At 44.5% G+C, this 27,458-nt stretch overlaps 1 protein-coding gene across 2 annotated transcripts in view; it reads left to right on the plus strand.

Moving 5' to 3' along the window:
- agrn (agrin) overlaps positions 1-27,458 on the plus strand; it is a 295,737-nt gene that overhangs the window by 65,897 nt on the left and 202,382 nt on the right. For both annotated transcript variants that reach the window (XM_080733225.1, XM_080733226.1), the window contains exon 3: positions 19,093-19,308. In XM_080733225.1, coding sequence (XP_080589351.1) covers positions 19,093-19,308 — 216 coding nt within the window. The remainder of the gene's footprint in view (positions 1-19,092; positions 19,309-27,458) is intronic.

Genomic DNA, 27,458 nt, shown 5'->3' on the forward strand with positions numbered 1-27,458 from the left:
ACCAGTCGCACCCGGTCTCCATTTATATGGGAAGTGAAAGGAAATGCAACACTGATGAAACACTTAGGCATGAGACATGATGGAGATGGAGAGTGAAAAACCACCGCTTTTGACACTGCGGCTCGCGCAAACTTGCGGTGTGCGTGTGTGTGTGTGTGTGTGTGGGGGGGGGGGGGGGGGGGGGGGCGGCACATGTGTGAGCATGTGTATGACAGAGAGCTGTCTCAATCGCACTCTCGCACATAACGCCTACAAGTAATTACGAAGTGTAAAGAATATTGAACGCCGTGTGCGTGTGTGCGTGCGTAGGTGCGTGCGTGCGTGCGTGTGTGCGTGCGTGCGTGCGTGCGTGCGTGTGTGTGTGCTTGCGTGCGCGTGTGTGTGAGTGTGCCGTACACACAGAGCCTGACGGACTGAGAAGGAAGTGACATCACATTCCAAATGTTTCCTCTCCTCTCCTCTCCTCTCCTCTCCTCTCCTCTCCTCTCCTCTCCTCCCCTCTCCTCTCCTCCTATGCTGTCTTTAGATGAATAATTGAGTGTGCTGCTGTGCTGTGGAGGCAGCGTTGTGGCCGTGGTGCGCGGCAGCGAGAGAGAGAGAGAGAGAGAGAGAGAGCGCCTAGCGTTCCTCATGCATATTGCAGGCCGGGGGTAATCTGCTGCCCACAGTCTTCTAAGATGAGAGGTGAAAGAGCAGAGCCCTGTCACACAGCAGCCCTCTGCATTATTGATGGACAGGGAGGGGGAGGAACCGTGTAAAAGCTAGCCTCTATGAGGGGGAGATGTTGAAGGAAAAGAGTTTGATCTCTGCGTACTTTGCTGACCACACTGGCTGGAGCTCCATTCCCTAGACCGGTGTTTCTCAACCTTTTTTTCTGCATGGGCACACTTTTCATGTCCCAAGAATCCGTGGGCACACCAACATACTACGGGGGTGTAAATATCGTCACTGTCGGGAAGAAACCTTGTATCTCCAAGTTTCAAAAGTTTCAAAAGCCTTGTTCTACCACTTTTTGTGGTCACATGTTCAAATACTGGATTCTGATTGGCTTAAAACAGTGGTGAATCAGACAACAACCTTGAGTTGGCTCGTGGACCCCGCCCACTGAAACCATTAATGATTGTAACTAAAGATCCTTGCAAGTTACAACTGTGTTTTCTTTCATTTATATGGTAAAAGTGGTAGAAAAGCAATTTACCATTCAAGGTTGTGGGTTGTTGGCTCATTTACCACTGTTTCAGGGTTGTTTGGCACTTGGCTTTGCCTCGTGCCACAACCCTGAAACAGTGGTAAATCAGCCAACAACCCACTCCCTCTCATGGTAAATGGATTACCTTCATCATACAAGGCTGTCGCTCAACAGTAGTGAAAACAGCTGATCTACAAGCACACAACGCCTTGTAGATCGGCTGTTTTCACTAGTTTAACATTTTTAAATGATATACAATACTGGCTTTCCAGCAGTTTCAAGGGGCACACTTGACCCTTCTCAGGGGCACACCAAAGGTCCCCAGGCACAGTGGTTGAGAAACACTGCCCTAGACAGTAGATACAGTAGAAGGTTGTGGTACCAGCAAGTGGTGTAAAGTAACTATGTACTTTTACTTAAAGGGGAAGAACACCCATTTTCAATATTGAAATATGTCATTAATATACCTTAGAGGAGTTGTGTGGAAATATAAAAAAGGTTCCCCCTCTTCTGTGTTGCCTAGAACTGGAGGATTGATTTTGGGGTTTGTATTGTAAAGTACAATGTGTGATGTCATCAAGTTGTAATTTACAATACAAACCCCAAAATCAGTCCTCCAGTTCTAGGCAACACAGAAGGGGGGGGAACTTTTTTTTCTATTTCCACACAACTCCTCTAAGGTATATTAATGACATATTTCAATATTGAAAATGGGTGGTCTTCCCCTTTAAGTACTGTACTTGAGTATTTCCAATTTTCAGTACTTTTACTTCTACTCCACTACATCTCGGATCTATATGTTGTACTTTTACTCCACTATATTTATTTAAAAACTTTAGTTATTAACCACTTAAGCCGTATATCATTTTTGGCCATTTGAAAATAGCCGATCTACAAGCTCACAATGTGTTGCGATGCGACGCATTGTGAGCTTGTAGATCTGCTTTCAAAAGATTTTTATACATTTGAAAACGCCAAATAGGACATTTTGCATAATGAATACTTCCTACTTTTGTACTTTTACTCAAGTAGATTTGTAATTCCGGTCTTCAATATGAGTAGTAGTTCCACCACTGGGTACCAGGGTTATAAGGGCTACTCTCCTACCCAGTGTGAGGTCACCTGAATAGGAAGACCTCTGTCCCAAAGTGATGCCTGCTAGAAATCCTGAGTGTTCCTTTAAAGGACCACGTCACACATCTTTAACCAATTTCTTCGTATAACTAAAGGTCCTCACTGAAGCTTATTATAAGATGGCACCATTTCTGTCTACTTGATCTCTGTCTCAGAGAAGGACAATTTGGAGTTCAGAAACCTGCCTACCAGTGAAATCATCAGTTGGGGGGTTTGTACATTTCAAATCCGTGAATAAACTATGATGCTGGTATGATCATTGTTGAATTATACAATGAATTATTTCTCTTTTGACAAAACAGCCGTACTTTCGTGCCTGCGTTCATTGGCTACCGTTCCGTTCCCATGGAAACCAGCGCAGCCATTTAAACGCTACAGAGACACAGCTGAAGTTGAACGAGGCCAAATGTTTTTTTTTTGCTGTTTTAATTTCTGTTCTGCTGCACCTTCCAAAAGGTGCACTCCAGAAAATGGAGCGGGCACTCACCAGAACATTGTATCACATTTATTCTTTGCTTTGTTTACTCCTTCAGCAGCGTGTAGCGCCGGCTGGTATGACTGGTTCAAACTTTTAACATTCTTTATTGTTACATCCCATTACACAGGGAGGAGAGAGTCAAATACTTTGGTTTTCCGCCTCCTCAACGTTGCAGTAACAAGAAAGTAACAGTGGAAATAGCCATAAACAAAATAGTACAACAATAATGCTTTAGTTTAGGTGCCGTCCGTGTGCATGGGTTGTACCTCTAAATATACTGTGTGTGTGCGTGGGCACGTACCTGCACGTGTGTGCGTATATATTTACAGTATGCCGTTTGTATGCAGATCCTGCCTTCATACAGTAAATATGCATATCGTATGTCTAGGTAACTGTTTGCCTGTTGGTGAGCAAGACTCTGAACCCCTAGTTGCTCCCGGTGAGTTGGTTGGTGCCTTGCATGGTTTCCTCCGCCACGGTGTGTGAATGTGTGTGTGAATGGGTGAATGTAATGCACAATCTCTGTAAAGCGCCTTGGATAAATAATTTAATGCACAATCTCTGTAAAGCGCCTTGGATAAATATAATGCACATTTACCATTTACCATTTTGGTAAATTATTTTGTTTTAGCTCAGTAGTACCATAATCTGAGATTCAATCCCCAGTGTAGTAATGAGAAAAATTGCTTTCCTAGCCATATGGAAACATCTACACACTGATCTAGATCCCCATAGACTTGTGGTCCACTGTCTTTATCTGTCTGAGACATTGCATGTTGAGGATTAGACCTGATTATAACGGGTAATTAATTTAGCTGGGGAGAAAAAAAATAGCCGATCTCTGGGCAGGTTACACCGGCGTACGACAAATCACTTTGAAATGCTTTCACATGTCATTAAGTCTAGTTAGTTTTCCCATCCCAGCCATATCCGTAGGCTTAGTCAACTTAACCCATTTAGGCCTAGAATTATTGAATGCTTTAACCAGTGAAAAATAGCAGATATACAAGCTCACAGCGCGGCACCGAGTGCCGCGCTGCGAGCTTGTAGATCTGCTATTTTTGAAAAAGTCGTGAAAATGCGTTTGCTTCTGGGTGGTCCCTGGAACTAAATATTTTGAGATGGGAGTCCGTGGCCAAATAAATATCATTTTGGGGGTCCTTCAAATGAAAAGGTTTGAGCACCACTGACATAGTAGTCTCTCAAGAACAGACTAACTGAGCTCCATTTAAGTGAAAAGGACCTTTTTTTTGACGATGGCCGGCCAGATTGCTGACATAGAAACATAGGTTTTTCCAAAAACCTGAGAATGGACACTTCGGGTCAAATCGGGTCAAAATTCAAATTTTCACGATAAAAAAAAAATAGCAGATCTACAAGCTCGCAGCGCGGCACCGAGTGCCACGCTGCGAGCTTGTAGATCTGCTATTTTTCAATAGTTAAAGCATAAAATAATAATACACAATACAGTGTACCCGTTCTGAATGGGATTAAACGGCCGTCTGTCTCTCTCTCTCTGCTCGCTGATTGTCCTCGCTTTTATTTATCCGGGAAAAAATTCCCCTGGCGGAATTACTGTTTACGTTCACTGAAATTGTTTTCTGTTATCTGTCCCTGCGGTCAGAGCTGAATTAAGAGGCGAAAGGAAAACAGAGGCTCCAGCCTCTTTATAGAAGTTGATGGAAGTGGGGGAAATGGCTTCATGCTGGCGTCTCTGGCTGCGTTTGAACTGTTAATGATGTGCCTGTTCTGTTTTTTTGCTTGCTATAGAGGCCCTGGCCTGCACCCTTAGTGCTGTCACCATTATGACATTTTACATGACCATTAATTGTCACTCAAATAATTGCGATTAACGATTTAATTGTTTTTTTTGTCGTTGACAATTACATTTCTGTTTGGCTTTTAGGCTTTGAAGATGCACATGGCAGATATGACACATAACCTAAACATACAAATAATTGACTGACATATTTGACAACTCTATACTGTACATAAAAAAGAACATCGATAGTGGAAATAGTCGATCTACAAGCTCACAACACGGCGCATCACGACACGTTGTGAGCTTGTAGATCTGCTATTTCCACTATTTTAGAACATGTTTGAAACTATATGAACATTTTTCAACATGGAAATGATTATGACGATTATTATGACAAAATAATTGCGGTTATGTAAAATAATTGCGGTTATGTAAAATAATTGCGGTTATGTAAAATAATCGCGGTTACGTCAAATAATTGCGATTACGTCTCTGGTGACTATTTCCAATAAACGTTTCCCACGCAATTCGAGCTCAGAGCCCCCACACCCACATCGCTGTCATTGGCTGAGACGCACGGAGGGAGCACTCGTTTTGGTTCTAATGATTCCCTATTCCGTCCACCTTGTAAATCGAAAAGAAAGTAATGAATTTATTGTAAAAACCCTGCACATACAGGTTGTTAAATACCAGCGCTCCTTCCTTAGAAATCGCTTGGAGCTTCAACATCTTTCAAGCTTCTTCCACACCACCCCTTTTCCCTTATTTACCTCTGGCCCTGATTGTTGTCAAGGCCATATCAATAACACGTCTCCTACAACTAGTCTGATAGGTCAGATAGGTACCGTATGTATGATGTATGATGTGTGCAAGCTGCTGGATGTTTGAACAAAAGCTATATACAATTCTGTGTTTGGTTACCTGGAAGAAACATGTATTCTCTGGACGATAGCTTTGCTGTGGATCAACGTCATTCAGTGTGTACTCTGCTACATGTAGTGTAAATATAGGGCCTCCTATACCATACAGTACAGTACAGTACATATCGTTGCTGTTAGGGTGGAAACCTTGTATGTCCAACACCCTTCCCTTTTTATTTATTTTTATTAAAAATGAAAATAGACGATCTACAAGCTTACAATGCATTGCATCACGATGTGCTATTTTCACTACTTTTGTGCGACACTATTGTATGATGAAGCAGGGCATAGTTGTACGAAAAAAAACTCAAAAAGTTGAAATAATGTGGAGATACTGTATGAGGTTTCTGCCTGGCTGCTGGCAGCAACCATCGTCGTTGTCGGGTGGAAACCTTGTACATGTACTGTATGTCCAAAACCATTCATTTTGTATTTATCATTTTAAAAACAATCTAAACTAGTAAAAAGAGACGATGTACAAGCACACAAAGCCCGAGGTGTGTGCTTGTAGATCTGCTATTTTCACTAGCTTTGTGCGACGGTCTTGTATGATGAAGCAGGGCCTTAATTTACGAAAAAACAGACACATTTGAAACTTGTAGATACAAGGTTTCTGATCGACAACGACGATATGAAACCTCTGTCTCTCTCTCTCTCTCTCTCTCTCTCTGTCTCTCTGTCCGTTTCATTCCCACTCTGTCTGTCTGTCTCTCCGTCTCTCTCTCCCTCCCTCCTCACAGCTCTCCATCCCCACGGTCCCATAATTAAATTTTCCTCCATACCTTTGTCTTTGTGTCTGATAGAGATAAACAGCTCCTCTGCTTTCCCCCCTCCCGCCTTTCCCTCGCATTGTCTCGCTATATGGTTGTCGCGTTAACAGGCGTGATTAGGCAGATGTCCCAAGCTTGTCGCAAGCTGTCATATAGTGGGGGCTGATTTATGTAGACACAGCACCTGTTATGTCCCACAAGGACGGGACCTGGAAGACGGCGTGAATAGCAATGCAGCGAGGGAAATAAAAACACTTACGATGCTGCCAAGTCACTGCTGTTATTTTTCAAGTGGCTTGGCTCCACAGTACAGGCACACTGAGGTACAGTATCCTCCTGCCTAAGTAATAGCCGTCATAAGCAAGCAAGCTAAGCCGTGTTAACGCTTAATCACAAATTATATGTGTGGGAATTGAGAAATTAAATCAAGTTAGAAGGATAATATGAATTGGAATAAAATGTGTAATTAATTTACAGTCGCTGTATAGTGACTACTGGTAATCAATGATTAATAGGCGCTTTTACCATTAATGGTGTTTGAATAATCAAGTGTTGTTTGGTAATTTGTAGATAGCAATGGCAGGTAACTGTCAGACTAAAGCTACAGTCTGTTAAGTTGTATGACTGTTTACCTTTCCTGACGGAGAGAGGTCATTGCAACAATGTCTAAATTTCAATACTAGAAGTACAATTACTGTTGTATTAACCTACTCTGCCATACAGATTGGGTTAAATAAGTCCCAGATTGTAGCTATAAATTATTGACAAGTTAAAAATATATATTATTAAATGTATTTAAAGCGTTGTAGGGTTAGTGGTGTTGGTGTGTGGTGTTCAGTTGTTCCTACAACCACATGTCTGAGACGCAGTAAAGGTTTTGGTTTGATTTACTGATCCATTTTGACACTTCCGTACAATTTTTACACTCTGTAATTGAAAAAGAAAACACTGGTTGTTGTACTGGGGCAGGAGAAACTGGGTGATGGAATGGCATGATGCGTTGCACGTTCACTGGTGGATTGCTACTCGCCTCTAATCTTTTCTCTCATCTTCCCTCTCCTGTCTCTCCTTCTCTCTTAGTCCATGGGCCATACGAGATGTCGCTATCGGAAAGGTGGCAAAGGTTATCGTGCATTTTTGAAAAGCTCTATATCTGTAGATTATATTTTGGTATGATAACCCTTTCTGGGACACAGCTAAATTGGTGTTATCAGCCGCTAGAGTTGGTGTCCCATTAACTTTACATTACAGGAAAAAAAGACCCCTCATTTGCTTTAAGAGCAAATGAGGGGTCAAACTAGGGGTTTTTCATGATTCTGAATCCATTGCAACTTTTGTGATATTTGTGAGATTTTTGTGATTCCAATACCGACATCTTGTATGGCCCATGGACTATCTCTCTCCCTCTCTCTCTCTCTCTCTCTCTCCCTCCCTCTCTCTCTCTCTCTCTCTCTCTCTCTCTCTCTCTCTCTCTCTCTCTCTCTCTCTCTCTCTCTCTCTCTCTCTCTCTCTCTCTCTCTCCGTATCTCCGTATGAAGCCTAACTTATGCTCCGTCACATGACGATTTCGCGCGCCGAAAATAGCAGACCTACAAGCTCACAACGCGTTGGGGACGCTACGAGTTGTGAGTTTGTAGGTCTGCTCATTTCGGGCATATGACACTGTCTTGCGACAGACAAAGTATAAATCGAGCTCAGCAGGCCAAGTTAGGACACTTGGCAAAGCGCTTGCGTGCGTACGTGTGGCCTGCATTTGTGTATGTTTGCGTCAGAGAGAGAGAGAGAGAGAGAGAGAGAGAGAGAGAGAGAGAGAGAGAGAGAGAGAGAATGAGAAATTGATTGGCCCCTTTGTGAGGAGGAATTAAAGAAATTCACAGAGAATGAGAGCCAAGCTCAGAAAGAAATGCAAGTGAATGGTGGTTTGTTGGTTTGTTTTTGTCCACACCGCTTCATAAGACATAATACTGCAGTGAAAGGAACAGTGCAACAGAGATTGGGCTATAACGTAGTTGTCGGGTGAAAACCTTGTATGTCCAAAACCGTTGGTTTTGCAATTATGATTTTAAAAATGACTTAAACTAGTGAAATCAGGGCGTTGTGTGCTTGTAGATCTGCTATTTTAACAAATTTTGTGCGACCCCCTTGTATGACGAAGCAGGGCTTTACTTTACGAAAGAGCATACTAATTTGAAACTTGGAGATACGAGGTTTCTGCCCGACAGTGACGTTATGAAACCTCTGTCTCTCACTTGCAGAGAAGTTGCCTTTCACCTCAAAGTCCAGTACAATCCACCCTCTCCCTCTCTCTCTCTCTCTCTCTCTCTCTCTCTCTCTCTCTCTCTCTCTCTCTCTCTCTCTCTCTCTCTCTCTCTCTCTCTCTCTCTCCCCCCACTGTCCAGCTCTTTTCTGCTCATTTAAGCGTTTGGGAAAAAAAAGAAGTGATTTTTCCCTTATTGAACGAGTACCGGGGCAGACTGCTCCTTTGTGAGCAGGTGTTTACTTTTCCGCACCAGGCTTTTGTGTGATTGCAGTGCGATCAATTATTGACTGCATGGGGCCCCCCGGGGAGCCCTAACCGGAGATCAATAGTTGAGTTGTGTTTTGTTTTTTTCTGGAAAAAAATATTTTACCAGCCATAGACTGTTACTTGTGTTTGTGTGTGTGTGTGTGTGTGTGTGTGTTTGCGCGCGCGCGCATGTGTGCGTGTCTGTGTGTGTAATTTGCGGAGTAAGAGCATCAGTCTTGGCCTTTGACTGGGAGCTGTAAATAATGATATCGACAGACCTCTGGAAGGTCCGGCCACGCAACTTCTCTGCAACTGTTAATCAATGGCGCGTTCCCCCTCCTACGCAACACAACACAACACAGTGCGCGCGCGCACACACACACACACACACACACACACACACACACACACACACACACACGCTCGCGCATACCACGCACACACATGTAGGCTGGTTATTGCATGCTGCCGTTGTAGCGAGGGAATTCGATTTTCAAAATGAAATTCTTACCAGAAGAAGCAGTGCAGCGTGCTTGAGTAGAAAGCGCACAAACCCTGCAATCGACACATTTACAACCGATTGTATGCTTTCTTTACACAGTGTATGTACAGTACAGTATGTATACTGTATGCATATATATATACACAGCCAAAACAAATTCACAAAATAAGCAACATGTGTGTGTGTGTGTGTGTGTGTGTGTGTGTGTGTGTGTGTGTGTGTGTGTGTGTGTGTGTGTGTGTGTGTGTGTGTGTGTGTGTGTGTGTGTGTGTGTGTGTGTGTGTGTGTGTGTGTGTGCATGTGTGTTTTTTATCAATAAACCAAGAGTGTGTGAGATCATGCAGGTACGTGTGTGTTTTTATCATTAAAGATAAAAGATTGTTCATGCATGTGTGCGAGTCTAAATGACTTAGTTAGTCAACGCGTGTGGCTGGCAGGCAGGAAGTTTCCACTCCCGGCCAGATGAGGCAAGATGCTGTGCGCCTGTTGCATCACTGGCTGTTACCTAGGCAACTGGTCCCCCTCGCGGCAGAGTCCTTTTGGCTCCGCTGACACCGGAGCCAGAGAGGGAACCAGCCCACTCCTCCGGGAGAGACCGAGAGAATGAGACAACTAAACTAGCCCACTCCGAGAGAGAAAGACTGAGAGAATGAGACAACTAAACTAGCTCACTCCGAGAGAGAGAGACTGAGAGAATGAGACAACTAAACTAGCTCACTCCGAGAGAGAGAGACCGAGAGAATGAGACAACTAAACTAGCCCACTCCGAGAGAGAGAGACCGAGAGAACGAGACAGACTCCCACAGAGAGAAGGAGAGAGTTCCCAACTCGTGCGCCGACCGGGGCTGACTCGTCCACATCTATATTACTTAGCGTCAGCTGAAAAAGAAACACTCTCTTTATTAGGAAGTAAGTAGAAGTGGGCCCATGGGTAATGTTGCAGCATAATGAATTTAGTCTCATTCAACATTAATGGGAATGTCGTTCCACTGCCACCCGGGCAATATCCACCTCTGCCAGTCCCGCCGCTGCTTCGCCGGTTTCCCAGCAGTCAGCAAGCGTGTCAGTCAGCGTCAAACCCGCTGTTTTGACAATATAAATCCACTGCCGAACAACGCGTGCTTCACCCTGAGCGGGCATTGAACACGAGCGGCGGCGCTGTCACATGGCCTCGCATAGGCGTCCCGTGTTAGTCGCCCGCTGTTCTCGTCGCCGTGTGCTGTTGTGGAAAGAGGACCATCATTTACTGTACTCGCACCTCTCGTGCTCGCGTTATGAGCTTTCACTGTTATTACCTGCGTTCCTCCCTTCCCGTGCCGTTTGAGGTAAATGCAATATACGGTACTGTACAGTGGCAGAACAGAATGCACGCGGTAAACACAGTAAAATCCTCGGTGTTCGTTTGACTCAGAGAATGCACAAATGGAACCAAAACGGGCCCGAAGGGCATCAGCTGAACACCGCAGATTTTTACTGTGCAATGATATTGTTTTTGCTATAATGTAATATACTGTAGCTTTAAACTCCAGACACAGGCTACAGGGACAGCATCAACTAGTTTACGGCCGTATTTATTGAGAAAACCAATTGTGTACGTACGCACAGGAGCTGCGCAGGAAAGAAACCGACATCTAGGGATGTTGCACAGGAAATAATATGCCCTGACACCGCCTTCGTTCTGACATTTTAAGGGCTGCTATTGAATTTGAGTCCTCGGAATCAGACATATTGAGATGATACTTTTGCCTTGTAAACCAGGTACAGGGGGCGGCTTTTCCCTCATGTCTCGCACTTACTTAGACACACATACTGTGCAATACGCACATAGACATATGGATAATAATTAGTAGGACACCAAGTGTGCTGTGTTTGATGTTCCTTGCAATTTTCCCTTGCCTTCCTCTTACTATTGTTGCTATTCTAATTATCTTATCATCGCTTTGTTGTTGTAGTTATTTCAGTGCTGAGTAAGCAAAACCTAAGAATTGTACTCTTGTTTAAATGTATAGGTACACAAAGACCTGTGTTTACCCTAGTATTTCATATCGAAATGGCTCCCGTGAAAAAAGGTCTACAGCCTCCTCTAGGCCTCGTCATTTTTCGCGGATAAGCCGTCAAAACGGCGGGGCTAAGCTTCACCTGGACAAGGAGGTCGCCTCGACATGCTACCTCCCCTCCCCCTCAATGGGATAGATATATTCCTCTTCAGGTGGGAATGGAAAGAAAAATACCACGCGCAACCGAAGCTTTTAACACCGCAGGGCGGTAGAGAGATTACCTTACACACATGCACAGACGTCGCACGCACAAGCACATGAATGCACTCAAACTTACATTCACGGCGGAACTCACGCCGGCTTGTACGCGTGCACACAATCCTCAAACGCATGCTCTGCTGTGCCATAGCGCACACACAAAGACGCGCTCACGCGCACATGTTCCCAGGCGTTCTCTCAGTTCTATGGAAGAGGAAAAAAAAACACAGTCTATTCAGGGCTGTGCCCAAGCGGCCAGCGTCACTACTTTCTTCTCTCGGTGACAACACACAGGGTGATGTGGCCAGGCACTGGTATCATAAAAACGCATTCATATTTCATAATCCACTCCACAGCTACTACAGTACCAGGGCCTGACAAACAGACAGAACAGGCTTGTCAGACAATGCATCACACACAAATACAAAAATACACACACAGGGGCGTCACAAGGGGTGGGAAAGTGGGACTGAGTTACTAGGGCCCAAGGTGACTAGTAACTTTAGCTATTGAAAAATAGCAGATATACAAGCTCACAGCGTGGCACCGAGTGCCGCGCTGCAAGCTTGTAGATCTGCTATTTTTCAAAAGTCGTGAAAATGTGTGCAAATCTTTGAATATGTATTTTTTTAAGCGAACATTTGTAACTCAAATGTTGCTTCCGGGGTAGTCCCCGGAACTAAATATTTTGAGATGGGGGTCTGTGGCCAAATTCATATCATTTTGGGGGTCCTTCACATGAAAAAGTTTGAGCATCACTGACATGGAAACATTGGTTTCTTCTTGCACACATTTTCACAATTTTTCAAAAATAGCAGATCTACAAGCTCGCAGCGCGGCACTCGGTGCCGCGCTGTGAGCGTGTAGATCTGCTGTTTTTCAATAGTTAACATTCATGGGGGGCCCGCAGTGAATCCTTGTACCCACCCAGGGCCCAGAATTTGGTGTGACGCGCCTGCACGCACGTACTGTACACCCAAGCTATACTAGGGAGACACGCTTTCTTTCTCTATTCAGGTGAAAGATAAGGGGCCCGGCTGAAAGGTCACGCTCGCCTATTTCTCCCCCGGTGGAGGAGACACTGCTTACATTCTCAGCACAGTATACATTGTCTCTGAGACAGCCGTGTACTTCTGACACGTTTTAGGGTTGAGGCTGATTTATACTTCGCTGCCCGCCGGAGTCGGTGCCAACAAGGGGCCGAAAATATCAGATCTATGAGTCCATGGCGTGTCACAGAGTGACGCGTTGTGAGCTTATAGATTGAACTCATTTAGGCCTGAAAAAATAACTAAAAGTGTCCTCTAAATCCTAACAGTTTTCGGAAAAACCCATGTTTCCATGTCAGTGGTTCTCAAGCCGTTTCAAGGACCCCCTAGAATTATTTGTATTTGACCACGGACTCCCATCTGAAAATATTTTGTTCCAGGCACCAAGAGAAAGAAGGATTTGCGTTTCGAATGTCTGCTTTAAAACATATACATTCAAAGATTTGCACACATTTTCACGATTTTTCGAAAATAGCTGATCTACAAGCTCGCAGCGCGGCACTCGGTGCCGCGCTGTGAGCTTGTAGACCTGCTATTTTTTAATAGTTAAAGCATAAAATAATATTTTCGGTTACTATTTTCAGCTGCTTGAAATTCATGCAACAGTGTTTTTCAGCTACGATGTTTATCCACGCGTGAAAATGCCACTATTATGTCTGCCAATGAATGGTCTTGAGACATCCAATAATTTGAACAGCAGCCCAGAATGTCAGCGATCAACTATGCTAGGATGACTGTTTCCAAACGTCGGCTATCAGATTATGACTTGGCGTTCGCGCTTGCCGCTTTATTACAAAGTCACGACGCCGGTTTGAGGAGGGCTATTGAGCGCTCATACTGTAATTAACTACATCCCCCATGTTAATTACACAGTCAATAGGGCACATACTGGAACAGTGAGCAAAAGCTAGTCTTTGTTGCTAATGGCTCCTTCACAACGCAGCATGGATTTCACAATCGAGAAAAAAGGAATTTGAGGCGAAATGAAAAGAGCAAATAACGCTGATCGTTTGGTTCTGGGTGTTTTTAGCGAACTCCCTGTTAAACCAATTTAAAGTGATAATGCCAGCCGTAAAAGGCCAACTTTATTTTAGGAGAAATTTTGCACAGAATATGTAGCTGTCAGTCTCCTGTAGACATTGTGAAGCTACTCTATTGTGGGTTTTACTCTTGTTTATAGGTTGTTTTTCAAATGAAGGGAAAAGTCGAATTCTGACAAAGAATTCTGAGCGCGTGTGCGCGTGAGTGTGTATATGTGTGGTGTGTGTGCTTGATGCTCCCAGCCTCCCAACAGTGGTGTTGACAGTAGGTGTCCCTTTCAGCAGGTCACGAGCTGACAGGTGTGCTGAGCTCTTTGTGAATGGTTGAGGGAAAGGCCCGGCGGAGACATGACGTCTCTGTCGGGTGGAAACCCCGTATGTCCAAACACTAGTGTTACTTTTCTGGATTCTGATCCAAAAACAGCTAAAGCAGCAGATCGAGCTTGAGAATCTGCTACTTTTGATACGTTTGTGTGAAGCTGTTATATGATCAAGTAGGGCAGTGGTTCTCAAAGTGGATTCCAGGGACTCTGTGGGTTCCTTTAGGGTTCCTTTAGGGGGATCTAAATTGATTGACCCATGCAAGTCTGTAATTATGACAGTGTACACATGGAACCATTTGTACACTGTCAGAGTTAAGGGCAGAACTTGAAATTTGACAGTTTTAAGAAACTATGTTCTGGGTATGGGTCTAAATTGCCCCACACAAGTCTGTAACTCTGACAGTGTACAAATGGAACCTTATGAACCCTAACGGGTCCATTTGGTTCCATTTTGTACACTGTCAGAGTTAAGGGGAGACCTTGATATTTGAAAGTTTTGAGAAACACTCAAGTAGGGTGTGAATTTAGGAAAAAAAGGTTCAAATTTGGAGATAAGAGGTTTGTCTGAGTATGGGTCTAAATTGACCCATACAAGTCTGTAACTCTGACAGTGTACAAATGGAACCAAATGGACCCTAACGGGTCCATTTGGTTCCATTTTGTACACTGTCAGAGTTAAGGGGAGACCTTGATATTTGAAAGTTTTGAGAAACACTCAAGTAGGGTGTGAATTTAGGGAGAAAAAAAAGGTTTCAAATTTGGAGATAAGAGGTTTCTGCCCGACAGCGAGGACAAGTATGCAGTGTGTACACTTGATCCAGAGCCTGGGTTGACAGAGCCCTTAGCTCCGGTGTCAATGTTGCTCCATCACTGAGACGCTGTCAGTCAGCTGAGCTGTGGACCTGGAGGCTGTTGGGAGAGGCAGGGGTTCTTTCCCATGAGAGAGAAAAAGAAAATCCATAAACAATAAGCTTCATATCCTTGACAGATGGTGGGATTTTTGTTCTTCTCTTCTCTCTCTCTCTCTCTCTCTCTCTCCCTCTCTCTCTCTCTCTTCCTTTGTTTCTTGGTTACTATTGCAGTCACCCACTTATTTTTTCTTCCTTCTATTCCTTCTATTTAGTTTTTTAATACCCTTTTTAAACCTCCGCTCCCTTGCCCCTCCCTCCCTCTCCCCTCTCTCTCTCTCTCTCTCTCTCTCTCTCTCTCTCTCTCTCTCTCTCTCTCTCTCTCTCTCTCTCCGTCTCTCTCTCTGTGTCATATTATCATACAGCGTCTGTCTTACACGTCCGACATGGCCCGATTGAGTTTCACCTGTCGACGGGCTGCTGCTTTCTCTACACATCTCACCTGGAGCAGCACGTTCTGCACACTCACGCGCGCACACGCACACACACACACACACACACACACACACACACACACACACACACACACACACCGCACACAGCGCACACAGCGCACACAGCGCACACACACAGCACACGCAAACAAAGGACTCGGAGGAATATGAAATGAAGTCAGAGCATTGAATTGGGTATGACAAGGCCTTCCTCCCTACACACCTGGCTGTGTGACTCTGTGTGAGTGTGCGTGTGTGTGGCTTCACACTGCAATACAAAATAGAGAGAGAGAGAGAGAGGGAGAGAGAGCGAGCTCAGCTGTCAGCATGTTTCTCCTCAGGGGGTCTCCCACTGGGAACAGTGGGCCAGTCAAAAACAGCCTCCCTCCCTGTCGCTCAGCATGCACACACACACACACACACACACACACACACACACACACACACACACACACACACACACACACACACACACACACACACACGCGCAGCTTCCAGTGTGGGCCCAAATGAGATGCCTCAGGCAGATGCTGGAACAGTTGTTTGTGCTGTAAGTGTGTGTCTGTGTGTTTCTGTGTGTGACTGTGTGTGTGTGTGTGTGTGTGTGTGTGTGTGTGTGTGTGTGTGTGTGTGTGTGTGTGTGTGTGTGTGTGTGTGTGTGTGTGTGTGTGTGTGTGTGTGTGTGTGTGTGTGTGCGCGCGTGCGCGTGTGTGTGCGCGCGCGCGTGTCAATCCGACAGAGCCAAAGCCACCTCCTGCCAGCCAGTCCTAGTGGACATGCCCTCTTGCGTTTATCCCTGGCCTGGGAGCCGCTGATAAGAAAATGGCAAAAGTGTGTGCGTGTTGGTTTTGGTGTGCGTGTGTGCGAGCGCGTGCACGTGTACTTACGTTCACCCTCAGTGGCATCGCTGGTTCATTTATTGGTTGCACCATCCTCCTGGGTCCCCTGGGTTCAGCCCGTAGTCTGTATTCCACTCCCCCCTCCCCCTGCTCAGGTGTTCTACCTGTGAGAGTGTGCCATCTCTTTTAGCCCCCCCCGCCCCCTCCAGTACTGAAGCGAGGACGTCATGCCAGCTGGCTGCCCAACAGCCCACAAGGCTGGCACCCATTCTAGCAGCTGGTAGCTGGCACCACACGGGTCAATTATTTTGTAAGTTAATTCGTTTAGGCCTGAAAAAAACAACTAAAAATGTCCTCTAAATCCTAACAGTTTCTCGGAAAACCCCATGTTTCTATGTCAGTGGTTCTCAAGCCTTTTGAAGGACCCCCTAGAATTAGATGTATTTGACCACGGACCCCCATCTGAAAATATTTTGTTCCAGGGACCAAGAGAAAGAAGGATTTGCGTTTCGAATGTCTGATTTAAAACATACATTCAAAGATTTTTCAAAAATAGCAGATCTACAAGCTTGTATATCTGCTATTTTTCAATAGTTAAAGCATAAAATAATGGTTAAAGTGCTGACACAAACATGCGTACCCGGTGTGAATAGTTTAATGTCATGTACGCACACACACACACACACACACCCTGTTTGCTTTGCGCCTCCGACTAGTGTGTGACCAAGTATATCCTGCTCAATTACATCTGACAGAAGGTGGGTTTGCACCAGTTGTGCCCTCCCAGTTGAGCGAGAGAAGAACTTCTGGAAAACCTCGTGCTGTGGTTTGTGTGACCTTGGGCTGTCGACGTGTCGTGTTTTCGGTTCTCTGGTGTCAATTTGGAGTGACACCGCGGATGAAAGGCGGACGTTTCAAAGACGGCAACTTTGTCAAATAGGGGGACAACTTGCAATCTCCATGGCTCTCCAGCCACCTGTGTCCTCCCTTGTCCAGAATTAACTAGATTTGTGTCTGTGTGTGTGTGTGTGTGTGTGTGTGTGTGTGTGTGTGTGTGTGCGCGCGCGTGCGTGACAAACTTTTCTCCCAATTAATCGTTATGCCAATTCCCTAATATAGTTTGAAATTCACTTAAATTAAGTTTGAGAACTGCTTGAGTGGTTGGTCCTATAGGGAATAGGGATGGTACTGAAACTACATGCATCCTCTGATATCAGTCTAATCCAGTGGTTCTCAACCTTTTCAGGCTGCGAGCCCCAAAATAATCATATTTTAACTGGGGACCCCTCACCCTGACGAGTACTAGGAGTTGAGGCATAACATTTTGTATAACACGGTTCTATTGTAAAAATAGCAGATCTATGTGAGCATGTAGATCGGCTATTTTCACAATTTCGGCCTCTAATATTTGACAATTTGTCCAGTGTTTCATTTGTCATTTTAGAAGTATTCAAAAGTTCTTAGATTGTCACTTTAGAAATGTGCAGATGCCCTCTATGCACTTAAACTCTATGTTGGTTTGTTTACGGTTGGGAGAGAAAACAATATTGAACATTAAGTTAATCATCTGGGGACCCTCCAAAATATTTTGGGGACCCTTCTGGGAGTCCTGATTCCCAACCCAGAGGTTGAGAACCACTGGTCTAATCCTGTGTTAGTCATGTTGATTTAAAGATAGAGAATGCATTAATAAAAAAAAGTTTTAAAGCCCGTAACCTTTTTCCAAGTTCGTTTGTCACCGGGGAATTTATCCGTAACAACATGCTTGCACTGTGTTCGCTCTGTGTGGGCGGATGGAGTCAATCTAATTGGCTGGAGGCCATGAGTTTTTGCTCTACAACGGGATTTGCATTAACTGGTCTTGAAGAAGATAAGACCCAGCCACACGCTGGGGGGTTTGGCACGGTTCGACATTCATTCACATCATCATGCTGAATAAGTTTACACGCCTAAAGGGCCGTTCAGAATGAGCACTATGACTATAACGATAACTATAGCTATATCGTTGTACTGTATTCTTTTTGTTTTTATAGTTGGTGTAAACTCAGCCATCCACTTGAAGGATTTTTTTAAACGATATTTTTATAGTTATACGGTAGTTATCTTGCTCAGTGTCCTACCTAGAATTCAAAACCTCCCGTGTGGTAGACCAACGCGGGGAGATATTGCATGAGCTTATGAGCCACAGGCAGTGTTACTTTATTTATGTGTCTGTTCCAACAACACCAGTGTCTACATTTCTCAACGGAAGAGTAGGGACACCACCACCTCCAACCACAGCAGTACCAGAAACCCTCTCCATATTGTATGAATATTGTATAAACATATACTCTGCTACACAGGGTTAAAATAACATTTTAACCCTTTATGGCAGTGGTTCTCAACCTGTGGGTCGGGAGCCCAGAGGGGTCCCCAAATTATTCTGAGGGGTCCCTAGATGATTAACTTAATATGGAATGTTGTTTTCTCACTCAACAGTAAACAAACCAGCATGAAGTTTCAGTGTATAGAGGGTATCTGCACATTTCTAAAGTGACAATTTAAGGACTTTTTAATACCTCTAAAATTACAAATTAAACATTGGCCAAATTGTCAAATATATAGAGGGAGAAATTGTGAAAATAGCCGATCTACATGCTAACAACGCCTCGCAGCGCGAGGCGTTGTGAGCATGTAGATCTGCTATTTTCACAATAGAACCGCGTTATACAAAATGTAATGCCTCAACTCTTAGTGCTCGTCAGGGTGGGGGGGGGGGGGGGTCCCCAGTTAAAATATGATTATTTTGGGGGTTGCGGCCTGAAAAGGTTGAGAACCACTACATTAAAATAAGTTCTGGATTGCAGCTTTAAGGGAACTTCACAGGGGCTTGGAGATACAGTAACAAGACTTATGATGCCGTGAACACACAAAGCAACCTGATCTTATCCGACCCTAACCCACAACATGTCCTCCTCCTCTCTCCTCTCTCTCTTCCTCGCAGGCTGCAGAGGAATGCTGTGCGGCTTCGGCGCCGTGTGCGAGAGCGACCCCGCCGACCCCGCCAGAGCCGAGTGCGTGTGCAAGAAGGTGGTGTGTCCGTCGGTGGTGGCCCCCGTGTGCGGCTCGGACTCCTCCACCTACTCCAACGAGTGTGAGCTGGAGAAGGCCCAGTGCAACACGCAGAGACGCATCAAGGTGCTCCGCAAAGGACCCTGCTGTGAGTAACCTTTACCACTGTAGAGTGTAACCTTTACCACTGTAGAGTGTAACCTTTACCACTGTAGAGTGTAGACACCCATAACCTGAATCCCTGTCCATTTGAACATTTGAGTTACAAACAGTGCACATTCACATCCTGGGCATCGGTTTAACCGAGGGACTATCCTCTTAAAGCTATACTGTGTAAGTTGCTCAACTAGTGGTCAGTAGCGTCCGCGTCTTTCGGCCGTTTTCCGCCGCGGACCGGGCCTCACACCCCCGCGTCACCCCCGCGTCTGCCTCCACCTCGCCTGTGCGGAATACCTCCTGTGCGTTCAGGCATTCCGGAGAAACGGAGTGTTTCACCCGAGTATAGATAGAGACACACGGGCGCCTACAAATATGGCCGCCCTATTGTGATAGCTAGCGACCCCACTTCAAGATGCGCTGTGATTGGCCGGCAGTGTATAACCCTCGCTGTGATTGGCCGGTAGTGTATGATGACGTAATTTTTGCGCGAAAACCGGTCCCCGGTCAGGATCATAGAAAACATATAAAGAGAAGGCTTCATTAGCTGAAAATAACGGAGTGGGTGTTCTAAAACTTTAGCGATATAAGAGTTAGGACAATTTTAAGATTTGTTTTATAAAAAAAGTTACATGGTACAACTTTAAGTATTCTATTGATTATCACCTTTGGAAAAAATTGCATTTTTACGAATCATTTAAAAAGAAATACATACTGTATACAAATGAATGCGAAAAAAAAATAGAATAGACTTGAATTGAATAGACTTTGTCTTTGACTACTTTTTTGTATAAAAATACAGAAAATAGACCATCTATCAGGTTGTAGATTTTTGTAAATCTATTATTTTATTACCTCTGTTTTGCGCCTCATGCTGCACCAAGTTATCACTAAGTGCAAGGGGTATGCAACCCTATAGACTGATTTTGCGTTTGTTTTCTGGTTCAGGTTAAAAACTACAGATGGTTAAAAACATGGCAGACTGCATTTACCTTACATAATAAGGTAGTACAGTACCTACGTGATGTAAGCAATACAGCTGAAGTTAATATAAGGATTGTTAATACTATTGTCTAATATCTATGCTTGCACATTGGCGCACCTTAATCTAACATTATTCATTGCATTAGCTCCTGCTGCATTGCTTACTAGCCTGCCAGTGTTTACCTTTCTGCAGTTTCATGAGGAACAGTATGGAAATACGTTTTGGACTTTATTGTCTCATCCTCCAAATGTTCTAACCTGTGTGTTATTGCTTTTCAGAAAAAACTGAATTAAACCAAACCAGTATAATACAGGAAAACAAACCGCTAAATCAGCCTTGGGTTTTCATGCCACTTTATTAACATTGGGATATATGTGGTTGATTACACAATCTTCTATACTCCGCTGACGCAATTTGTGATGGTCAGATTTGCGCGGAATTAAAGCTGGTGCAAATTAGTGCAGGCAGGCTGTAATAGAGTTGTGGTGGAGAATTGCAGCGAGGAGACACAGATAGCCGGTCGCTCTTGAAGATGTGAAGACATCCAACACACTACACCAGTGTTTCTCAAACACTGTGCCTGGGGACCTTTGGTGTGCCCCTGAGAAGGGTCAAGTGTGCCCCTTGAAACAGCTTGAAAGCCAGTATCTACAAGCACAAAACGTTGTGTGCTTGTAGATCTGCTGTTTTCACTACTGTTGTGCGACAGCCTTGTATGATGAAGCAGGGCTTTACTTTGCGAAGAAACGTACAAATTTTAAACTTGGAGATACAAGGTTTCTTCCCGACAGTGACTATATTTACACCTCCGTATTATGTTGGTGTGCCCATGGATTCTTGGGACATGAAAAGTGTGCCCATGCAGAAAAAAGGTTGAGAAACACTGCACTACACTATACTGCAGTTTCTTTCAAACGCATATCCAGAAGAAGAAAACACATAATTGTCAATAAACCATCTGTAATGCAAGGCACCAAATCCTTACCCTGCCATCTGATTTCAGGAGTTTCTGTTAATACTTCTATTTGATCAATAGTTGCATACAGTTTCCTATACATTCCATCAGCTGGAGAAAATCATCGATTTTCAACCGAGCTCTGGTTGAGCTCAGTGTTGCATAACTTGCAGCCTGAAATCCCTGTGATCCTAACCAGTAAAATATTGTGACCATGAATCACGTGCAACTCTGAGAGTGTAGGAATGTAACCAAACGGACCCTTGCGGGTCCATTTGGTTTCATTCGTCCACTCTAAGAGTTAAATTAACACTTTAATTTTGCTGTGTAGAAAGCTATTTACGGGCTGACATGGCCATGGCAGTAATGGGGATGAGAGCTAAGAAGATTGGTGTTTTTCTTTGGTTTACCTCAACTGATTCTAATGGTTTCAGAATAGACATTACATTGTCCTGTGTCTGCCCGCATTCTATTATTACTGTAACCGAAATCCCTTCTTTTACTGTAACTCTTCGCTACGAGAAACCCTAGTAAGATAAATGCGTGGGGTTTGTGGGTTTTGAGCGGTTTCTTAATGCCAGACAATGAGATCAGTCCATCCCTGAAAGAGCCAACCAGAGCTATTCCTAGCACTAACACGATACACGTCTGACAGTCTATCCTAACGTAGATGGAGTTCAGGTAGACTTCTTAAAAGGGGTTTAAGTGATGTCTTTTGTGAAGTGTTTTGTAAAAGTTTAAAGCTCTGTATTCCAATAGTAACAATTTAACTTTTTCTTTGTTCTTAGCAACAGGGATCTTCCCGACCCGTCTCTCCCTCTTTTTTTGTGAACACAAATTACATTTTCAGGTCGGAATACCAACTTGGTATACTTGAGTTGGAACATGTATTTTCTGTTTATTAAAGTGCTGGAGAGACGGGGAGACCCCTGTTACAGAACAATCGGAATATAGAGCTATTTAACTCGTGTTTTAACCAAAAGAATATATCGCTTACACCCCGCGTAAGCCTTGGTGAATGCATGCAATGGTGGCAGGCTGGAGTTGAGAATAATGCAAACAGGACTCAATTGTGGTGATGTGTGGGACAGAGAGGCTAACATGACTCCTCTGCCAGCCGAACACAAAGCGGCGAGTCTCAGAGCGACAGTAAGTCCCCCCCGTTATTGTCGCGTAAATGGATACAACAAGCCTTTGTCGTCCTCTCTGTCTTCCTGTCTTTATCCGCCGCTAATAAAACAAGTCCCCATTATGTCGAATCCATTGTCTGTCCAATATGGCTGTGCTCCCGCCGCTTAAGCGCCACCTGCCCCCCCCCTCCAACTCCCCCCCCCCCCCCCACCCCCCCACTCCGGCCCTAGCAGCAGCAACAAATCCGCCAGCGCCGCTTTGGTAGTCGTCCAATGTGTATTATAGCCTTTGGCCCCCGGTGGCAGACTATGGGCGAGCTGTCATTACTTCTCTTTAGCACGGCCCATCAAGATCCTGCACGCTGAGGGGAACCGTCGGATGCCTGCCAGAGTCGCAACACACAGTAGCCACAACAACAATGTGTGATTTGGCATGGCGGCTAGCGCGCGGACGCAGCACTCATTCCAGGGGTCTGATTGCAGCGCCGGCTGCGGCCCGCAACCAGTGACAGAGAAGGAGGAAAAGGTGGATGGATGATGGGAGGGATGGGAATGAGTAGGGATACTGTGCAGGAGACTAGTTTAGCTGATGTTTAAATTATGACTTTGTAGCCGACTAACACGACTAGTCTAGATTTAGAGAGGTGGTGCCGTAGTTTTGCACTTTTTCTGTTTTGTGTGTGTCTATGGACTGAAAAATGACATCATAAAATCAACACCCAACACCGTGGGTGTGTCTAACTTCACCTGACAACCAGGTATACTCAATGAACTAGTAGGTGTGGCCACATAAAAACCTAATTTTAACACTTTCTGTACACTTTTTTGGGAAAAGATCTTCCTCCTAGTATAATCATAATACCTGATCATCATGTTTTAGGCTGGAAAAAATCATGGCACCCCCCATCTTTAAGGGATCACTGGAGATTTGGGCGTACGTCGCCCAGCCGAGAAGGGAATATAATGAGAGGGTGAGCGGGGTAAAAAGGTGAGCGCACCTCTATCGCAGGAAAGGAAACAGGGGGGGGGGGGGATGAAACGAGAAACCACACAAGAAAGAAACGGAGAGAGAAACAAAGGTACGGATTAAAACAGAGACCCAGGGAAAAAAAGAGACCTAGAGAGAGACGGGGGGAACAAAAAAAGAAAGAGAATTTAGTTAGCGAGAGAGAGAGAGAGAGAGAGAGGGGGCGAGAGAACGGCGGTGTTAGAGCTATAATGATGGCCTGTGGAGGAATGTGCCATCAGAATCACTATAATTACTCACCTCGCCTGCTGCCAATAGGAAGGAAGAAGAATCCTGACATGTCCTGCCTCTCAGCACGGCCCCCCCCCTTACACAACTGAATCCTGACGGTACACATTATGGTATATCATTGTTTTATGCTTTAACTATTGAAAAACAGCAGATATACAAGCTCACAGCGCGGCACCGAGTGCCGCGCTGCGAGCTTGCAGATCTGCTATTTTTGAAAAATCGTGAAAGTTAGAATTTTTGACCCAATTCTATAAGTGTCTTTTGAATCCTTCTAAGATTTTTTTGAAAAAAAAAACTATGTTTCTATGTCAGCGATCTGGCTCTAGCCATTGTCAAAGAAAAGGTCCTTTTCACTAAACTGGAGCTCAGTTCGTCTGTTCTTGAGAGACTACTATGTCAGTGGTTCTCAAACCTTTTCATGTGAAGGACCCCCAAAATGATATGTATTTGGCCACGGACCCCCATCTCAAAATATTTAGTTCCAGGGACCACCCAGAAGCAAAATTTGAGTTACAATCGTTCGCTTTGAAAATACATATTCAAAGATTTGCACACATTTTCACGACTTTTTTCAAAAATAGCAGATCTACAAGCTCGCAGCGCGGCACTCGGTGCCGCGCTGTGAGCTTGTATATCTGCTATTTTTCACTGGTTAAAGCATTCAATTCTAGGCCTAAATGGGTTTTAACGCTTGCGAGTGTAGAAACAGACCCGTAATGGTCCTTGGGATCTTGCGGTGCAACGCCAGCCCCCAGTCGCTTATCTGAGAATCGCCAGGTTATCTGATGTCGTGCCGTACACGGAATATGGAGAAAGTGAAAAATGCTCCTTATCTTGTAGTGATCTGCCGGTATTCTTTAGGGCAGGAGACTAAAACCGAAGACATGCACTGCTAATAAGTAGCTACACTGTTTAGCTATTTTTCAGCGAGCTGTTCGCGGTAAAAGTTGAACTCTGAAGCTCTTTTGCGATGGCATTTGCAGTTGTCTGTGTGTACAGTACAGTAGGTGGCTTTCACTTCACCCATTCAAAGGCGTTCACACTTACAGTATAATTGGTCGGACCTGTCCAACGTCTCACTTACTACTGCAGGCTCATGGGTCTGCATATTGAACGGGCTGTCAGGTATTCGTCGATTCCCAGTTTCCGAGAGACTTGCCCGCGTGTAGCGTTAGGCCACCTCAAACTGCTTTCGACTATTTGGATCCCAATTTATGTTAGCGCCGGAGGTTCGGGACGCTCTGTTTTCATTACTTTTCCAGCGACCACCCTTGCGTTTCCCACCTTTTTATTCCGCTTTTTATTCCGCTCGCACTACAAGCTCTTCTGATTCCTCTGCTGCTGTTTTCCTCTGGCGAGGTGAACCGCGTGCACCCCCAGTCACTGCAAAGAGTCTGCTTATCTCGACCCATTCCGCTAGGTTTATTTACCTTTCCTTATTGAAAGAGCCTTGTTGAAAAAGCCTCCAACGTGAGTGACGCGAACCGACTTCTGTGAATCAACGTATAATAGCGGGTCGGGTCGCCGGTCAGAGAAACCCAGAAAGAAAGTGTTCGTATAAAAGGGTGAAAGGATCAAACTCAATCAAGGCAATAATCTGCTCTCCCCCGGCTAGGCTGCATATACCAAAAGCACAAAGGTTTGCGACGCAGTAAATGCAGCCAGTACATAGGATCTAGACAGGTCTCCCCTCCCCAGATTATAGAGTTGTCTGCGCTGATGGAGAGAGAGGGCGCGAGACAGACAGACGGAATGACGAGAAGAGACAGCAAGAGGAGAGCTTTTACCTGTAAGATTGGCGTGGGCGAATTGGAGCTTTTGTGCAAAGCCCCGTTCGATTTGCGGTGGACTAGGTTTGGTGTGTGTGTGTGTGTGTGTGTGTGTGTGTGTGTGTGTGGAGAGGGGGGTCATCAAGGTAAGTGAATTGGCGACTGCTCTGCGGAAACAAGTCCAATTCAAATCGATCTGCTCTGACAGCTGGGAGTGCCACTCCTTCCGACACATAATTCCTTTTCAAAGTGAAAGTGGGTTTTATACATATACACTGTCAGGGGCGCAGGAGGCATTTTAAAAGTGAAGGGGACATATCTGGGAGGTATGTGCGCGCACAGCGCGCGCGAAAGATTTTGGGATATCCCCCCCACTTTTGGTGATATCCCCCCCACTTTTGCCCCGAGGAGGGGGGGACATATCCCCTCCACTTGAGCTGAATTACACAGTTGTTTTACGCAGATTTCAAGGCATTTTTAAAATGAAATACACATGAATTCATTAAGTCTATATTAGATCTTTTTATTGAAGGAGTAACAGGCCAACAGCTGCAGCACTTTATTTTTATACACAGTATATATATTTTTTTCCCTAAAAATATACTGTATTACCAGAGATCACACTAGTATTTTAAACTGCCGGTCAGCGTGACATGGCACGATTAAAATCTACCAGACATCTAATAAAAAGACCTTTCATAGATATCTGTATGCATTAATGACAACCAGGTCCGTATAAAAGCAGCCTAACACAACCATAAGCATTATGTTTTGGATTGAACTGTTTGAAGATAATGCATAGGCCAACTTGCACAAATACTGTACATTAATTACTGTACCCACATTACCATTTGCGCATTGGCGTGACATGTTAAGTAATAAATTAGGATACTCACAAGTTATATTGTGGATACAAGCAGTGGATGCTGTCCCAGCGTCTGGTTTAATAGGACAGGACAGCCTTTTGGGGAAGTTGACAACATAATTGCTCCTCAGATATATATTCCATTCAAGGTAACGTTTTAACGTGTCCAGCTGTCCACATGACATGATTAACACCGTGTTTCATCTGACTGGATACGACCATAGGATGCGACAGACAGACCAGTGTTACGTCCATGTTTGTTGTTGCCATCTTAAAATGAGCGTGCATTGTTGTTAATTAGTGGTTGAACAATCTTGCCAACTTTACTCACAAGTGCCCTCTCGTTTGAAAGGCTCTGTGATGTATTCTAACTAGTAACAACTTGTTTTGATAGTCCATCCAACAACTAAACCGCGCGCCAGGGTTGTTAGGGTTACTTTTAAAAAGGAATCCCCTACAGTTACAAATTACTTGCAAAGAAAATGTAGTCAGTAACGTAATCTGATTATCACAATTTAAAAAGTAACTATTAGTTACTTTCAGTTACTTTTGGATTACTATTTTAGCAAAATTCTCTTTAATTAAATAAAATAAGTTTTACCATTTATAACTAGACAAGAATATTGAGCCTATGAAATTAGGAAAAGGACAACAGAATTTTACTTAAGCAAAAATGGCAGTACTTTACGCTGATTCGACTTGATTGTTTTATTGTTTGGCGTTATAACTTATTTGTAAAATTGATGAGGGCAAGGGGAGAATGTAATCCAGCATGTAACCCCCATCATTCAGATCCGTTACTGTAATCCAGATTACACATTTTAAAATGTAACCTGAGACTTTACAAGTTACCTGTTTTTTGTAATCTGATTACGTAATCCCGTTACATGTAATCCGTTACTTAACAACCCTGCGCCTAGCTCGTATTACAAAGTCAAGCCGATCGGTGTGCACTGCAGCGTCACAGGCACAGCGACAGCGTGATAGAGGGGGGCCCATTGAGGGGGGCTTCCGATGGAGGGTCATTCGCATTGAGCGTCATTTATTTGGACTGAGATTTACCGGCAGTGGGAGTCCCCCCTGGCAACAGGACATAGGCAGAACTAGCACGTTAAAGGGGGCCCAAATGTGAGAGGGGGTTTTCGATGGACGATCATTTGCATTGACCATCATTTGGACT

The sequence above is a fragment of the Nannobrachium achirus genome, assembly GCF_963921795.1.
Source record: "Nannobrachium achirus genome assembly, chromosome: 9".
NCBI classification, from domain to species: domain Eukaryota; kingdom Metazoa; phylum Chordata; class Actinopteri; order Myctophiformes; family Myctophidae; genus Nannobrachium; species Nannobrachium achirus.